At 34.7% G+C, this 15649-nt stretch overlaps 1 protein-coding gene across 4 annotated transcripts in view; it reads right to left on the minus strand.

Moving 5' to 3' along the window:
- LOC113438378 (transient receptor potential cation channel subfamily M member 3) overlaps nucleotides 1-15649 on the minus strand; it is a 283786-nt gene that overhangs the window by 65339 nt on the left and 202798 nt on the right. For all 4 annotated transcript variants that reach the window (XM_087926725.1, XM_087926726.1, XM_026703793.2 and 1 more), the window contains exons 2-3: nucleotides 4193-4272; nucleotides 2495-2699 (exon numbers count right to left, since the gene is read on the minus strand). In XM_087926725.1, coding sequence (XP_087782851.1) covers nucleotides 2495-2699; nucleotides 4193-4272 — 285 coding nt within the window. The remainder of the gene's footprint in view (nucleotides 1-2494; nucleotides 2700-4192; nucleotides 4273-15649) is intronic.

A 15649-nucleotide genomic window follows, 5' to 3' on the forward strand; every position in this document is an offset into this window, starting at 1 on the left:
ACAAATGGCAACTTCAAATCTCAACAAATAAATGCTCTGTCTTACATATTGGCAAAAAAATCAGAAAATAAAATCAGGCTGAATAGTCAAGACCTTGTTGTTGATCCAAACTCTGTAAAGGACCTTGGAGTACTCATCTCTAATGACCTCAGTGCTAGAGGTCTGTAACTACATAGCCAAAAAGGCATTAAGAGTCATTAACCTAATCCTACCTAGCTTTTTCTCTGGTAATATCACACTACTAACTAGGGCATACAAAACATTTGCTAGACCAATACTTGAATACAGCTCGTCAGTCTGGAACCTGCGTTATGTATCTGATATTAATACAGTTGAGAAAGTCCAGAAATATTTCACAAGAGTTCTCCACTCCTCTACCTGTTGCAGAATACCTTATGCCACTAGATTTGAAACTCTAGACCTAGAAAACCTAGAACTACGTCGCCTTCAGTCTGATCTAGGTATAGTGTATAAAATCATACACTGCAATGTCCTACCTATCAATGAATACTTCAGCTTCAACCATAACAATACAAGAGCACACAATAGATACAAACTCAAAGTTAACTGCACCAAACTTGATTGCAGGAAATATGACTTCAGCTACAGAGTGGTCAATGTCTGGAATACTCTACCTGACTCTGTGGTTTCTTCCCCAAACCCCAAAAACTTTAACCTTAGACTGTCTAGTATTGACCTTACCCCTTTCCTAAGAGGTCTGTAGGGGGCGTGCATAAGCACACCAACGTGCCTACCGTCCCTGTCCTATTGTTTCTTTTTATTTTTCTTATATATATCCATTTCATGTACTCATAACTATGTATATACTTTTACCTGTAATCTTATAATTGCTTGACAAATAAATAATTCAGTTCAAGGTGTAACTAAACCAGAGGTGGTATTCAGCAGGTTCTGACCAGTTCTGGAGAACCAGTAGCGGAAATTTTGAGTAGTTCTGAGAACTGGCAAATCCCACCTCTGACTGGAGATTTTACAGTATCCTTCCCTTGTCATGCCCACCAAGCCACACCCACAAAACTGGGAGTAAAAAAATTTGAATCCTATACCTGAACTAAACTCAATCTCCTGTTTTCTGAACGAGCACCTTAACCACTGCACCAAACTGAAAGGCACTCATTGGAGGAGCTAGCAATGGAACATGGGCACTAATGCAGGATCTTCAGTTTATCTATTTCGTTGTTAAATGTTGTCTCAGTATGAAAAGCCTATCAGCAAAAATAATTTGCCAGTAATGGGAAGAAATGTATTGCAACTAAGTGAGGCAGGTTTTTTTAAAAAAACTCAAGAAATATTCTATTAAATATTTAAATAGCATAAGATCAAGAGAATTTTAAAATCGCTTGGAGGTGGGAGATACTTCCAATGTAATCTACCGAATCCCTGCATGGATTGCCTTTGTGACTATGTAGGACAGATGGTGAGGAAGCTAACCACCAGATCACAAGAACACAAGCAAGTGGTCAGATGAGGAGACCCAAACTCTTTGGCAGACTCACACTGCAATGAACGACAATTTTGCTGCTACTAAGATTGTTGGATGAGCAGGCACAAAAACAGCCAGGGAACAGGAGTGCTGATTTACCACCAGCCTATCAAGTACTTAGAAGGCGAGGGCTGGGCAACACAAGCAAATGACAGCTAATGACTTAAAACCCAGTCATCTTTATACACCAATCAATATCTAAAAACCCACATACACCAAACGCTAAAAATACCATACAGAACAGCACACGCTCTGCTAGAGAGAGGTTCCCTGAAGATGGGCTCCAGCATGAGTCTGAATGTTCAGAAGACCAAACCTCTGGTCCGGTAACTGAACCAGATTGGATCATGCAACATTATCGTTGCACATGTATATTTGCCTTCATTCATGAGAACCTTAAAATCTACTCAGGATCTGATTACCATTTTGAATGGATAATTTACAAACAGCAGTAATACAGTAAAATACTGATTTTCCAAGATTGTGAAATACATAGAATAACTTATGAATTGCTTTAAAGAAATTCCTGCTACCTTTATACAGAGAAACTCTTTCTATCTCCATGGCAGTAATCATACCAAAGATAGGAAAAAATGGATTATGTAAGCCAATCATGTAAGTACAAAGGCAGTAAATCTGTGCAATTTATTTGACAAAGCATTTCATGCGCAAGCAAAACAGTATCCTGAATTTGCATCTTCAATAGGCTATATAAACTATAGAAACAATGTAATGAAGAGTTTAAAAATTTGAAATCATAACAATCCTTAGAATAAACTGTCCTATATAACCCCTGGATGATTCTCATGGAACCCCTGGGTTCCAAGGAACACATTGTAGTATGAATATGGTTGTCTTCGATAATAAACCCAAATCCTTGGGAGCAAGGGTCTATGTAAGTTACCAATGGATTTCTTTGCTAGAAAATAAACTCCCGTATAACAGATAGAGTAAGAAATTCATTTGGACATTAGAATTTTTAAACGTTACCATGGCTTTATTTGAATGACCACCTCCTTGAAACTCAATGGTTCCAAAGGCATCCGTGGGGCTGAGTTGGGTGTGCTTGCCGATTGACCACTTCTCTGACTGGATGTCATTTCGAGCGAGCCGGCTTTCGTTTTTCTCATTCTGAATAATGGAGATACTTGGAGTAAGTCCCACATGTTGACCTATTAGGCGCCCACAGCAACATCTATGGCATTAAGCAAAAACTACTTAGTATAATAAAGCAGAAGACTAAAGTTATTAGACATCTTGCATGAAATAAGTAATCATTTTTTCCAGGAGAATGAGCTATATAGATAACTAGACCAGTGGTAATGTTGTACAAAACTTAGTGCTTGTGAAAGGAGGTTTCAATAGTATAATACTTTGTTCAAACACACACGATAAAACCAAACAAAAAACTTTCTTAAGCTTCACTTTATTTTTACAGAGGAAATAAGATTATAACATTGACTGGAACAGCTGTGGCTAATTCTGATGCAAGTGAATACATTTAGAATACATCATCCATATATTTAAAACATATTTACTTATTGTTCTCTCAGAAATCAGAAGCCAAATTAAAAGACTACATTTTACAACTATTACTGTCTCTTTAGATAAAGTATTGCAAATAAGCAGCCACAAGAGCCAATTTGGTCCAGTGCAGGGGTGTCAAACTCAAGGCCCACGGGCTGGATTTGGCCCACATGGTGCTTAGATCTGGCCTGCAGAGATGTCCTGGAAACAGCGAAGGACCGGCCACAGTGCCTCTGCCAGTGAAAATGGAGCTTGGGAGGGCTGCGGGCAGCCCCCTCGAGCTCCATTTTGGCTGGCAGAGAGTTGCAAGAGGCTGTCGCAGCCGAAAACAGAGCTTGCAAGGGTCGCGGGCAGCCCCACGAGCTGTTTTCGCTGGCAGAGGATTGCAGGATGCCATTGCAGCCGAAAACGGAGCTCGTGTTTTCACTGGCAGAAGGTTGTAGAAAGCCATTGCAGCTGAAAACAGAGCTCGTGAGCTGGCCACGTTCACCCTTGCCCTTTGAGGTCAAACACAACCCTGATGTGGCCCTCATTGAAATCGAGTTTGACACCCCTGGTCTAATAGTTAAGACACCAAGCTAGAAAATGGGAAATAAGTTCAAGTCTTGTCTTGGCTATTGAAGCCAGCTGGGTGTCTTTGAGCCAATCACTATGTCTCAGTTAAATGTACTGAGCTGGGTCCAAATTTTTACATCTGTCAGTAAAATGGAAGTCACTGCAGGAAAAAAAAAATATATTGTCCCTGACATGCCTGCCAAAGTTTCTCCAAAAGTTGAAAGGCCCCATGAAATGCCATTGGCCACACATGGAAACACTGAGGAAAAGAACAGCCCTATGACACAAAGATCTGATCACATGATCTTGGAAATGATCCATTCCTGTTTAAATGGAAGAAGAAATCTATTCTCTTTCTTTTAAATCATTTAAATATTTTTCATATAGTAGCTACCATATCTCCACTCTGAGATACTGAAGGAAATAAAAATGAGTGTACTGTACATTCTAAGGACGGTGTATATTTAAAGTAGTTGTTTCTTATTGTTAAAATAAAGATGTTTTTCCTGCAGCATATATTAAAGGCGTACCTTTTTGCAGTATACATTATAGCATGCTTACTTATGTATTCAATACAAACGAAGTAACCAAATATAGCACTCTCACCTATGGGGGTCTTTGGTGCTGGGTATTATATGGACACATTCCCTTTTGTAAAACGCTCTCTCTATCCATGACTTCTGAGCCTGAAAAGAAACAAGATCAATTTTGAAAAAAGCTGTTATTAAATTTTAAAGAGCCATGAAGTATTTTAACAAATGCCCTGCAGCAGCACAACTCAGGGATGGTGTTATGCTCTAATGCACACCAGTGCATTCCTTCCAGATGATGGGCTGCACACTCTATTAATATTAATACCACACAATCTATAAAATATGATTAGTGGAAATAAATGACAAATCAACATTCTCCAATTTAAAAGAAAGTCCTTGATGTTGTATTATTTTTCTTTTATGAGTTCTTTTTTTTTAAAAAAAGAACATTGTGCATAGTGGAATATTGAAGATTTTTATCCTTTAAAACAATTCAAGGTCCTCAGAGAACCTTGATATTTTCTATAGTCTGACATATACGTTTTAGACTGGAGCATGGGAGTATAAAATACCACACAATTCATATGGTAATCACTTGGGAAACAAGGAACACAGATGCAGCAAAGAATGCTAAATAATTAAAAAGAACACACAGAAATGTAGGAATATAAAGTTTCAGGCAGGTTGATCTCTGGTGGGGAGATATTCTCAGCAAGCATTTTCAGCAGCTCAAAGTTCAGAAATTATTTTTCCCTCCAGATTCATGGCAATTATATATTCACACCTGTAAGGATAAATCTAGAGCAGGCACATATTTCTATTGCAAATTTTTAAGCATTTTATATTAAAGGTTAATTAAATGTCAGTGTCGGGTTTTGCTGATCAGAAAGAACAAGGTTGTGAGAATGGAAACTCCACAGGCTACATAACACAACCATTATCTTTATCTACTCGGATTTGCCATTTTCTACATTACATTCCGTTTTAATCAAAGGCACAGCAGCTTAGGCAGAGGTCTGATTTTGCTCCTTCCCCTCCACAAGTCAAAATTGATTAAGCTTTGGAACAGATTTGGAAGAACAGTGGAGGAATTCACAGGAAAAAGAAGGGATGGATGTACCAGTATGCTGGGAACATAGGTGTCTGCAGGATAGACGTGTGATTAAAATATTTTGTGACATTACAATGCAAACCCTGCCACTTATATATCGTATTTATCACTGGGATCAGGGGTGATAAATATTTATCAGCGTATAAATATTTATTTAGAAATCAGGCAAAACATTTAATAGCCCATTGTTATTGTTAACAAATACTTAAATAATGCAAATTGTTTTATAGTGATTATCAAATAAAATCCACTAATTTAATAAAGATGAAATATGACTTGATTTATTAAGTTGCATCCCTTTGTGTATAAACAACTGAAACATTGATTTCTTAAATTTAAATGCTTTTCCTAGTCACCAGAAACTGAGTAGGAAAAAACAGTTTAAGGATTCACTTTTTAAATGCTGCCTTTTACATTCTTGCTTTATTCAATTTGGTTATTTATTTAGTTAACCTTTTGTTGATTAGAAGCTTGAAAATAAAGAATAAAATTACTGTTATGTACTGGTGTTTTTAACAGGTAACTTGGATTCACTTTTGGGAATATTTAAAAAATATTTAAAAAATCAAATGTAAAACATTTTATGAAATCATCAGAAAAGCTAACTGGTTAACCAAACAATATCTGGGTAATCATGCCTTCTGCTTTAAGCATCCTCTAGCAGGCGAGACATGTATGCAATGGTTTGGTAGGCACTAGGCAGCGTTCAACTGATCACCAGGTCAAAAGAACAATAATTATGACATTAACACAAATGTGATTGCTCCAATTTCTATTAAAGATTAATGACAATCAGAAAAAATAACAAAAATATTTTAACATTCAATTGTAAGGTGCTAAAAAAATCTTACCGTTTACAACAATATTAAAAAGCATCCTAGTTTTAAAATGTTTATCACTATTGAGTTTCGCCTCAGGTGTGCTGCCAATAGCTTATTCATATTTCTCTGTACAATTGTAAAATAAAATATTCTGCTCTCTGAACTGATTTATTACTGTACAAAAGACATGTCGTGAGAAACATTGCTACTTAGTTTAAATCGCCAAAAATGAAGAAATGAAAATAAACCGTACTGCACACCCAAGTCTGTAAATGATGTTTTATAATTTAATGGTCATACATTTTTAGTCTTTATTGTTTTAGCTTTAATGAATAAAACACAATGTTATGTTAAACGTTATACCATTTGAGTGAATATGGTTTCAACATTATTTTGTTAAGACTAACAACAATAACAATAACAAAAAGAACAATGTTTACCTTTCATTCCACACCGAGTCTGTCTCATGCTCTCTCTGATCTATTTGTGCTGTCTAAATTTCATTGCAGCAGGTCATTCTACTAATACTAATGCCCCATGACTGCCCACCAGACAAGTTTTTCATTCCAGTTTTGACCATGAGATGTTAAAATAAGCAATGAACTTGCGCCCATTAGCTACTTGGAATGTCCTGATATGGGATTAGCCTCATTAAGAGCTCAAAAGAGATTCACTCGCAGCCTCCAAATACTGCCTTCATTTGAAGAACTAATCTGGTGCCAACCCCCCCTCCCGTAACCAATAAACAAAACATAACCAGATATTTTGTATTTAACTGGCACAAGTCCTGACAAGCGAGTTGGATGGATTTTCTTCTTTCTCTCTCTTTTCATTTCCAGAAAAGGTCTTGTGCAATTGTGATATGGTGTCCTGAGTCCTGAAAGTTCAACTCAGAGAAACAAATCCGTCAAAAGAAACAGTGTATTAAACTGGAAAGGATCTGAAAAGTACATGGGATATTTTTAATCTTCAAAGAATGAAGATTAAAGTGTGCTTGTTTGACAACTGCTGGGAAACTTATGAACTAAAATATACATTATAGTTTATAAACAAGAGTATTTACCGAAAGAGATGGAGTTTGCAACTGCCTTTTGGCAGTCTAAATACAGTAAAAGTGTATTTTTCAGAAATTAATTTTAAAATGTAAAACACTTAACATACAGAAATGTATAGATAATTCAAAATTTAGGGACTGATTTTCTTGGATCCCCACAAGAGCAAAGTAAGTCATGAAATAATATAGACAATGACAAATTTAAAAAAATCTTATAGAAAGAAACTATCACATTTTATGCAGCATTTTGGGATTTTTGTATAAGAAAGATTATACTGTATAAAAGGTCACCGTCACACTTTGCAATACTTCCAACTGACTGCACTCTTTTGTACTAAATTTCATATTTTTCCAGGAGTTGTATGTCTCCAGAGTAGCTCTTGGGGGTGAAGTGGGGGTAGAAGAGAAAAGAATGCTCTTTGCACACCTTCATTCTGAGATAAAAGCATTTTGCTTCTCCTTTCAGGGAACTTCTCCAAAGATTTTGGAAATGACTTGCATTCATATTTATTTAAAACAAAAGGATTTATGATAGCAGTTCTTAGAGAAAAATATTGGCTTAAATGGTATGAATATGGGAAGGATGTATAATGATACTGTTATGTCAAAACAGTAGGTCTAGAATAAATTCAAACATGAGATTTTACAATGTTTTCAAGGCATAAGAAATGGATGTCTTCAGTGACTTCATTTTTAAGATTATCAATATGCATAAGAATACAACAAAATTGGGGTGTCAAACTTTGCAAAGAGGGTAATGAAATTATAGGTTTAAAGCTTTGGGGTTGTTCTTTTTTTCTTGCTTTTTCAGGGCTTATTCAAGATGATAAAATAATTTCACACTTAGTAGTTTAAAATAAATCATGCCACATGAGAATAATTATTGTATTATGAATCTTTTTTCTTCCTTGTTCGATTGATTTAGAGCAGATTTGCCTATTTTGCCTTAACATAAACTTATAAGGCTACAAGCTATGTAGAGTTTGAATTCAGACTTAGTTCCCCCTGCATTGGCTAGGAAAAGATACAGGTAATTATCAATTTACAACCACAATAGGTACCATAATCCAGTTGTAAGCCATTGTGGTCATAAGTTTAGGCATTGGATCAGGTTTTCTGACATTTTTTTATGGCAGTTAAGAGAATCACTGTGGTCATTAAGCATATGCCAAGATCATTAAATGAACCTATTCTTCTGAAGCAGTGCAAATTGGCAAAAATGACACAAATCATGATCACATGACTGAGGGACACTGCAACTAATTGTAAATGTGAGCTGGTTGCCAAGCATTTGAATGCAGTCATGTGACCAAAGGGGGAACATGATATTTTACAACATCTGATAGTGCTTTAGGGGCCACATAGCACCTGTTCCAAGGCCATTAAAATTTGAGGATTATTTGAATATCTTTTTCAGGAAAATAGAAATATATATTTTCTCTATTACGTTGGATGAATCTAAGTATTAAGAAATGTAGTTAAGTACTGCAAATTGCAGGCACAATTTTCATAGCAGCCAATATCTTAATCACATTGTTCTATATTTTAATGGTTTATATTTGAACCCATTGGCGTTCTATGAGATTACAGCATGTGAGACACCAAGGATGGGTATATAGCTCATTTGACCAGAATGCTTAAATAAGCTTACTAAGTACCAGAGGTTTAAATGTGGTAATTGATTACATTTATTGATTATATATATTCTATTGTATATGCAGTATCTTAAACTGGTTTTGCAGCTCAATTATAGCATGCAACATAGGATTGTTAGACACTTAAATATTTTGTAAGGAATCTACTTCAGCTCCCTTTATGATCACTGTAGTATACTTCTGACATAATTCATTCAATTAAATTAGACCATCCTTTACTGTCTGTCAATGCATGAAAAAGTAACGGTTGCTTGGTTTTGGCTTGGAGCTTGATAAATGTGCATCAAAGCAGTCAGCGGCACTGGCATTCACCGAGGGGACACAAGTGACAACATGGGTGTCATGATGTCCTAAATAAAATATTATAGGATGTCATCTTGACACAAACTTTATTTGCCTAGGAAGCTCAAAATCAGTGGCAACGCCACAAAAGGTTTAAGTCTTGTAAACTGTTATCTACTAGTTTTGATTTCTAAAGGCATTATCAAGCTTAGTTTCTATTTTCATTTCTAACAAATACCTCCTAATTCCAAAGCTTGTTTGCTTTTATATTGATAATATGAATGGTAAAATAAATAAATTAAAATGAAATGAAATAATTAGAATCAGGAAATGATGGATAATATGTCACACTTATCTGTAATTCCACAAAATATTGAATGTATTAACTGTGACAGTGAGTTACTAGTGTTTACTTACCACTAAGAGTAAATTTGCAGGAGCTGTTTGATACAGAATCAAGCCACTGGCTAATGCAGTGAATGAAAATGATAGGTAGTGAACCTTGCAACTCTTTGTAATGCTTCAATATGGACTCTGTCATAGAACTATAACCCCATACCCTTAGCATTTAAGGGCAGGTTTGAATATAAAACAGTAATTTTCATATTCAGCAGTGTTTTAATCTCTAATTGCAGTTACTTGACTAATCTAGATCAAAGAAGTTAATTTGAATCATGGTGTACTAAGGAAGAAGCATTTTTATACCTAATAAGAAAAATAAGTTATTTTTTGATTCCTTTCTCTGTTCTTCTTTTCCATTTTGTCTCCAACAGGAGTTTGGCTTTACTTCCTACAGAGCAATATAATTGTACCTGAAAATAATGCAGCTCAAAACTGTAGGAGCATAGACAAACTGTATATAAGTACAAACATATTTTTGTGCGGCCATTTCAACTGCTAATGTATTCCATTGCAGAGAGTGGAAAATGTTTGCCAGAAAAAGTAAAGGTTCTTTATACTTTTCATGAGGTGTATTGCTAGAAGAATTTCAATTAAAAATTAAACCTTTATCTGTTCTCACAGCCTGAGTGCCAGCAAGAGTAGTTGCCAATAGTTTATTGACACAATGAATAGCAAAAAAAATGAAGTATCTCATTATTACCATTCATAGTTTATTTGACACTTTTTGAACTATAATAATAAGAAACAATTTGGAGAAAACCCAAAGAAAGGTTCACACGAGTCTATAATTTAGATACGCTTTATACATTGAATGTTCTTCTTGAAGCTATACGGTAAATAGCCCAGAAACCTTCACATCAGTAATTCAAAAATGTTAAGTATTTTTAATACTTATGACTAATTTATACTATCTTAACAGTATCTGATTCAGAGGAATCATTTATTTTATGAATGTTGGACACCAAAGGTATTTTTTACTGTATTCTATGCTCAACTTCCTTATCTAAGTTCTATGAAGTTTGGCTCACACTTTTATCTTCCTCTATGCCGTGATGTTAAAGGGGTAACAGGAGTACAAATGAAAGTTATTATCAACCCCCTTGTCAGACAAGAAATTAACAGCGTGAAAAATGGAAATTCTTTTTGCCAGCAGCCTGAATTATAGAGATAGCTAATATCAGAAAGATTAGTTTATGGTTGTTCTTATTTGACTACAATGATATATGGGCTAACACAGTCCCATTAAAGAACTTCACAGTGCTATATCCTTGCACAGTAAATTAAGGGGATTCTAATGTAGCATGCAAATTAGAAATACATGCTGTTAGGATGAAACCGCACTGTTCATTTTCATAGTCTATGATTAAAGAAAAAAAAAACACATGCACATCAGTGACAAATCTGATTAAAAACTATAGCATGTATTGTCTTCCTTTTGGGGAAAGGAAGAGTGGTACAAAATATACTGTAGGCGGACAATCTGGTATTCTATACATAGTTGACTAGGATCTGCTTCCAAGATCTAACACTTTCATCAAAAGCAGATAATATGGGTGCTGTTTCAAATATAATTTAACCTGATCAAGGTATACACTGTTTAATTCGGGTAAACTATTCTCATTGGTTTAGCACAGATAGACCAAGATGCTATGCTACTTGACTATGAAATAATAGGGGGGAAACGATGCGTGCATTATAGACAAACTCTAGTGTTTTCCATCATTACAGTATTACTATGCCTAATCAAAAAACATCTCACGCAAAGGAACTCAAGACAACAATATTGCTTTCATCATTTATATGCATTACAGATGCATCAAGATTATGCTTGATACAGCATTGATATGTTAGCGATATCATATTAAGATTTGCTGACATATTTATTTAAACAAAATATTTTTACACAATGGCATATTAAATTGCTCCGAAGATGAGAAGGGCAACCCCTAAATTTAATAAATAAAATATCTTACATACATTTGTAATACGAAATAATCTTTCAGCCTTTGAAAATAAAAAAATAATATTGACTAGAACTGCAATAATCGTAACTGCAACCATAGATAAACATAAATAGCTAATAGTTAAATTGATATGTAATAACATTATGCAACTATCATAGCACGATGATAGTTGTATATATAGTGTGTGATTTATTTGTCTTAACAAGAAATAATAATAATTTGATCCTGGGTTTCAAATGCTCCATGGGGCAGGGCAGGACAAAAGGTAATATATAAAAAAATGTGCATTCTAACACAAGCTCCATAGATTTTGTGCTTGTATCCCATGCGAGTACTTTAAGAGTTGACGTGAACTGTGAAATCACAACTGCTATTTTACTATTTTGATGCAATCTTGGTTTGCTGTGGATGCCACTAAAGTTGACCTGAATGTGAAAAGCACATCTTTGCATTTTCCTTGCTACTGATTAAAAAAAGGGGGTTGCAGTCATCAGTAAACAATTCATTCTGCTTTTTGATATATTATTAAAATGAAAACAATCCCTGGTATATTAGGTTCACAGAAAGCAATTGCTATGGCACATGCTAAGCAAAATAACAATAATTATGCTGTATTTCAGGCGTATATTGGTAATCTCTAACAAGGAATCTTTCAAGTTCAATGAATATATCTAGAATGTAGTCAAGCTCTATTACAAACCACCCATGCTCTTAAGACCATATGCATGAAATAGGACTGTGTGAATAGCCCTTAACCTATGCATCTGATTTTGGATTTGATAGCGACTTTAAAAACTAGGAATAACGCTTTACAATTTAGTATTGTATCAAAGGCATGTTACTATATTGTGTCTTTTTCAAAGTGCAGAATAAATATTGGGATTGTTTTTTAAATGCAGACTTCATTAAATAAGATTATTAATCATGTCTACAATAAAAATGAACGATTAGTACTAAAGTTTAAGGTATTGGAAAGGTACAGTTAATAAAGGGACAAAATAAAAGCACTTAAACAGCTTAGTAATTTGCATGCTTTGACTTGATCTGAATGACTGATTTGGCTACTTTAGTGCTTAGTAAGCCCCCCCTCCCCCCAACTGCATAGGTTGTAAGTGATTTGGTTTGGAAAAGTTACTTGTAAACCTTGGACATATTCTGATAGTTGGTAGAAGTAAATTCTATGGAATTTGATTAACTAGAGCATTCCAACTATTTGCCCCAGCAAGGTCCTGTGTTAAAACACATTGATTATTTCTTAAGCATTGTTTGAATGCAATTTGTTGAAGAATTTCATTAATACAGATTAGTGCCTATATTAAGCCATGGTTAATTGGAGCCTCTGAACTTGGTTAAATACCTTCAAAAAAGTGGATTAGTTGCTTTAATTTTATGTTCCTTCATAGGAAAAAAAAGGCTGAGAAGAGTAATTACTTTTTCTGTTAGACAAGAAGGGAAAAATGACTGCTTTTATGTATTAAGTGAAGCATTTTCCAGATTAGAGTGTCTAATATAGATTTTCTTTCCAAGTTAGAAATGTACTAGTGGCCTAGTAATATAAAGATTATAAATTAGATCATAACAGGCCCCATCTTGATCTACATCTGTTCTGACAGGCCATATGGGAGCAAACAACATGTCTGTCGGCTATATATATATCTGGAATTGCATGGAAGCATTTTTCCATGCTGAATATCATAGTCTTGTCTATGTATGTTGACTTTGCATGCATGTCATTTCTGTTTTCCCAGTTGAGTAGGGTTTCTTACTTAATGCAATCATTATGATGGGATATGAACATACAGAGAAGTAGCCCTTAAAGCGTGTGCCAAAATCTAGCTGTCATTCTCAGAAATGTGTTCTTGGGTGGTCATTGAACATTTTTCAAGCTGGCTAAATATCTATGCCAAATACAAATTTCTAAATTGAGAAGTGTCCTAGTTCTGGCAAGATTTAATCCCTCCCAACAGCTGTTCTCAAGAGAAAACTACTGGACATTTCATTTGAACAAAACATTGGCCTTGTGGTGAAGGAATCCATGAAACACTAACCTGTATTACTTTATATTGCTCTTGTTACAAGGATACCTGATTACAGTTAGTAATATCTCATATATTCAGATTTCAAAACCAGCTAGAAACATTTTTTTCAGTTGCTATTATCTGATGAATGAGGTCTGATTTTTTTAATATGGCTAAGCTTTGTTTTACTGTTTGCAAAATATATGTCACCAGTTTTATAATGATTGGGTTTTTCTACGGTTTTCTTCTTTTCTTTCTGTTTTTTTTAAACAGGTGTGTGACTTTAATATGTCTTCTCTCCCAGTCTCATTTTCTCCTCTGTGTACATTCGGCAAAACAATGAATTCTAGATATCCAACAACTATAAAATAAATCTGCTGAATTAGTTTTAGCTTAAGAGACCCCATTAACATAGGATATTCTAGTATGCCTCACTAATATTCTTTAATTGATGGTGTCATAAAAAATACTGAAATCTCCATGACTTAAATTCAATCTCATTTAAATCTAATTTAAAATTAAATTAAATTTAAATTAAATTAAATGACTTGATTTTAAGGAAGAATTAAAAAAAACAAATAACAAACAATAACAAGACCTAGTTAGAGACAGGGGATTTATTATATGGCAAAGGACTCCCACCTTTCCAGCTTGGTAGACCAGCGGCGGTGGCAGGAGGAGAGGGGATGGCTTTGGGCGCTCATCGCGTCCATAAATGCCGCTTTGTGCGCAAATGCTCACCTGCTGCTTATATAGTCCAGTTCCAGACCGGGGGGGTTGAGAACACTCTTGGCTCAATGACTTTCATTGAAAAGTGTTAGTAGTAACTGTTCCAAACAGAGTTACTCTTGACACCGGACCAGAAGATGCAGCCATTCCAGCATTATGTAGTGATAAAATATTAGATTTATTGAAATTACTGTCTTCTCCCAAAACTGCATGATTGCGCTGTAAGCACATGCATATGCTTCCATTTTCAAAGGATTTGCACAATCAAACAGCTGTATGCGCTCCCCAAGCTCAAAATATCTAGGAAAAACAGTTGTAATAGCAAGTTTCCATTTCCATTTAGGAAGTATTTTGTTTGATTGTTAATACCTGAGATAAAGCAAGCATAGGGAGAACCAAACTCAATGCAAAAATGGGCAGCTGAATGGCATTACATAACATTACTGCCGCATAGCCGTGTTTTAAAAAATTAGACCAGAGACAGAGCAAGCATTGTGTTGCTCTTTTTATTTATCTTCAGTTATTTTTTTCAGTCTTCGAAGGTTTTAATTTCTGAGGAGGAAAACAATCGATTAAAATAAAACTTCACAGCATTATCAATTTTAAAAAAAGTTTTAACTGTTAAATGTTCTAATTCTACCCAGTCCTAGAATAAGATTCTTGTGTTATGAAAGGTATCTACAATTGGGGAATTATTTTATAAATAAATATAGAGGCATGCGTTTTTCCCACTACATCAGTCAATCTGTCATACTCTCATATTGGTAGATCAAAAATTGATATCCAGAAAGCCAGAAGCAGGGATGAAGGAGATTGAATGAAATAGATCAAAAGAGACATTTTGACTTTGGATCTGTGGCCTATAGGGTATAGATAGAACTATCCTTAATAAATATTCTTAACAATAATGTGTAATTTTTTTGCAGTTGGTTAGTTTGTCATAAATTGGTCTCATATCCAGTAGCAACTTTGGAGGCACATTTAAACATTGATTGAATTCACATGAAAAAGGAACATGTACACATCTCATCTGCAGTTTGCTTAGTTGTTTTGCTGATCTTTTTCTTTTTCTTCTTCTTTTTCTTTGATTTTTTAAAAATCAGATGAATGCTATGTGATCATATGTCTACTTTACAATTCTTTTAGCACTTAGCAATCTTCTGTATATAATTCTTGCAAACTTTAAGAATCATTGAATAATTAATTATATAGTGATAACAGATTCTGTTCTGTTCAAGTACTGTCTGTTCATATAGTTCAATGCTTTAACCCATGAAACATTACTTTGTGAAACAGATCAATAAACCACATGCAATTAATCTTTAATTCAGCTGGAGAGAGAATCCTTGCACAGAAACAACTCAAATCATTCTTGTAACAAATAATCTATTTGTTTTGAAAGAGCCCTCCAGGTTTCTGTATTTATGTGTTACATTACATAAGCACCTTGTACAATACTGAAAAGTACTGTTTTGCAATTGTAGTTTCCCTTGA

This window comes from Pseudonaja textilis, chromosome 2 (assembly GCF_049901715.1).
Source record: "Pseudonaja textilis isolate UNSWEBS1 chromosome 2, rPseTex1.2, whole genome shotgun sequence".
NCBI classification, from domain to species: Eukaryota; Metazoa; Chordata; class Lepidosauria; order Squamata; family Elapidae; genus Pseudonaja; species Pseudonaja textilis.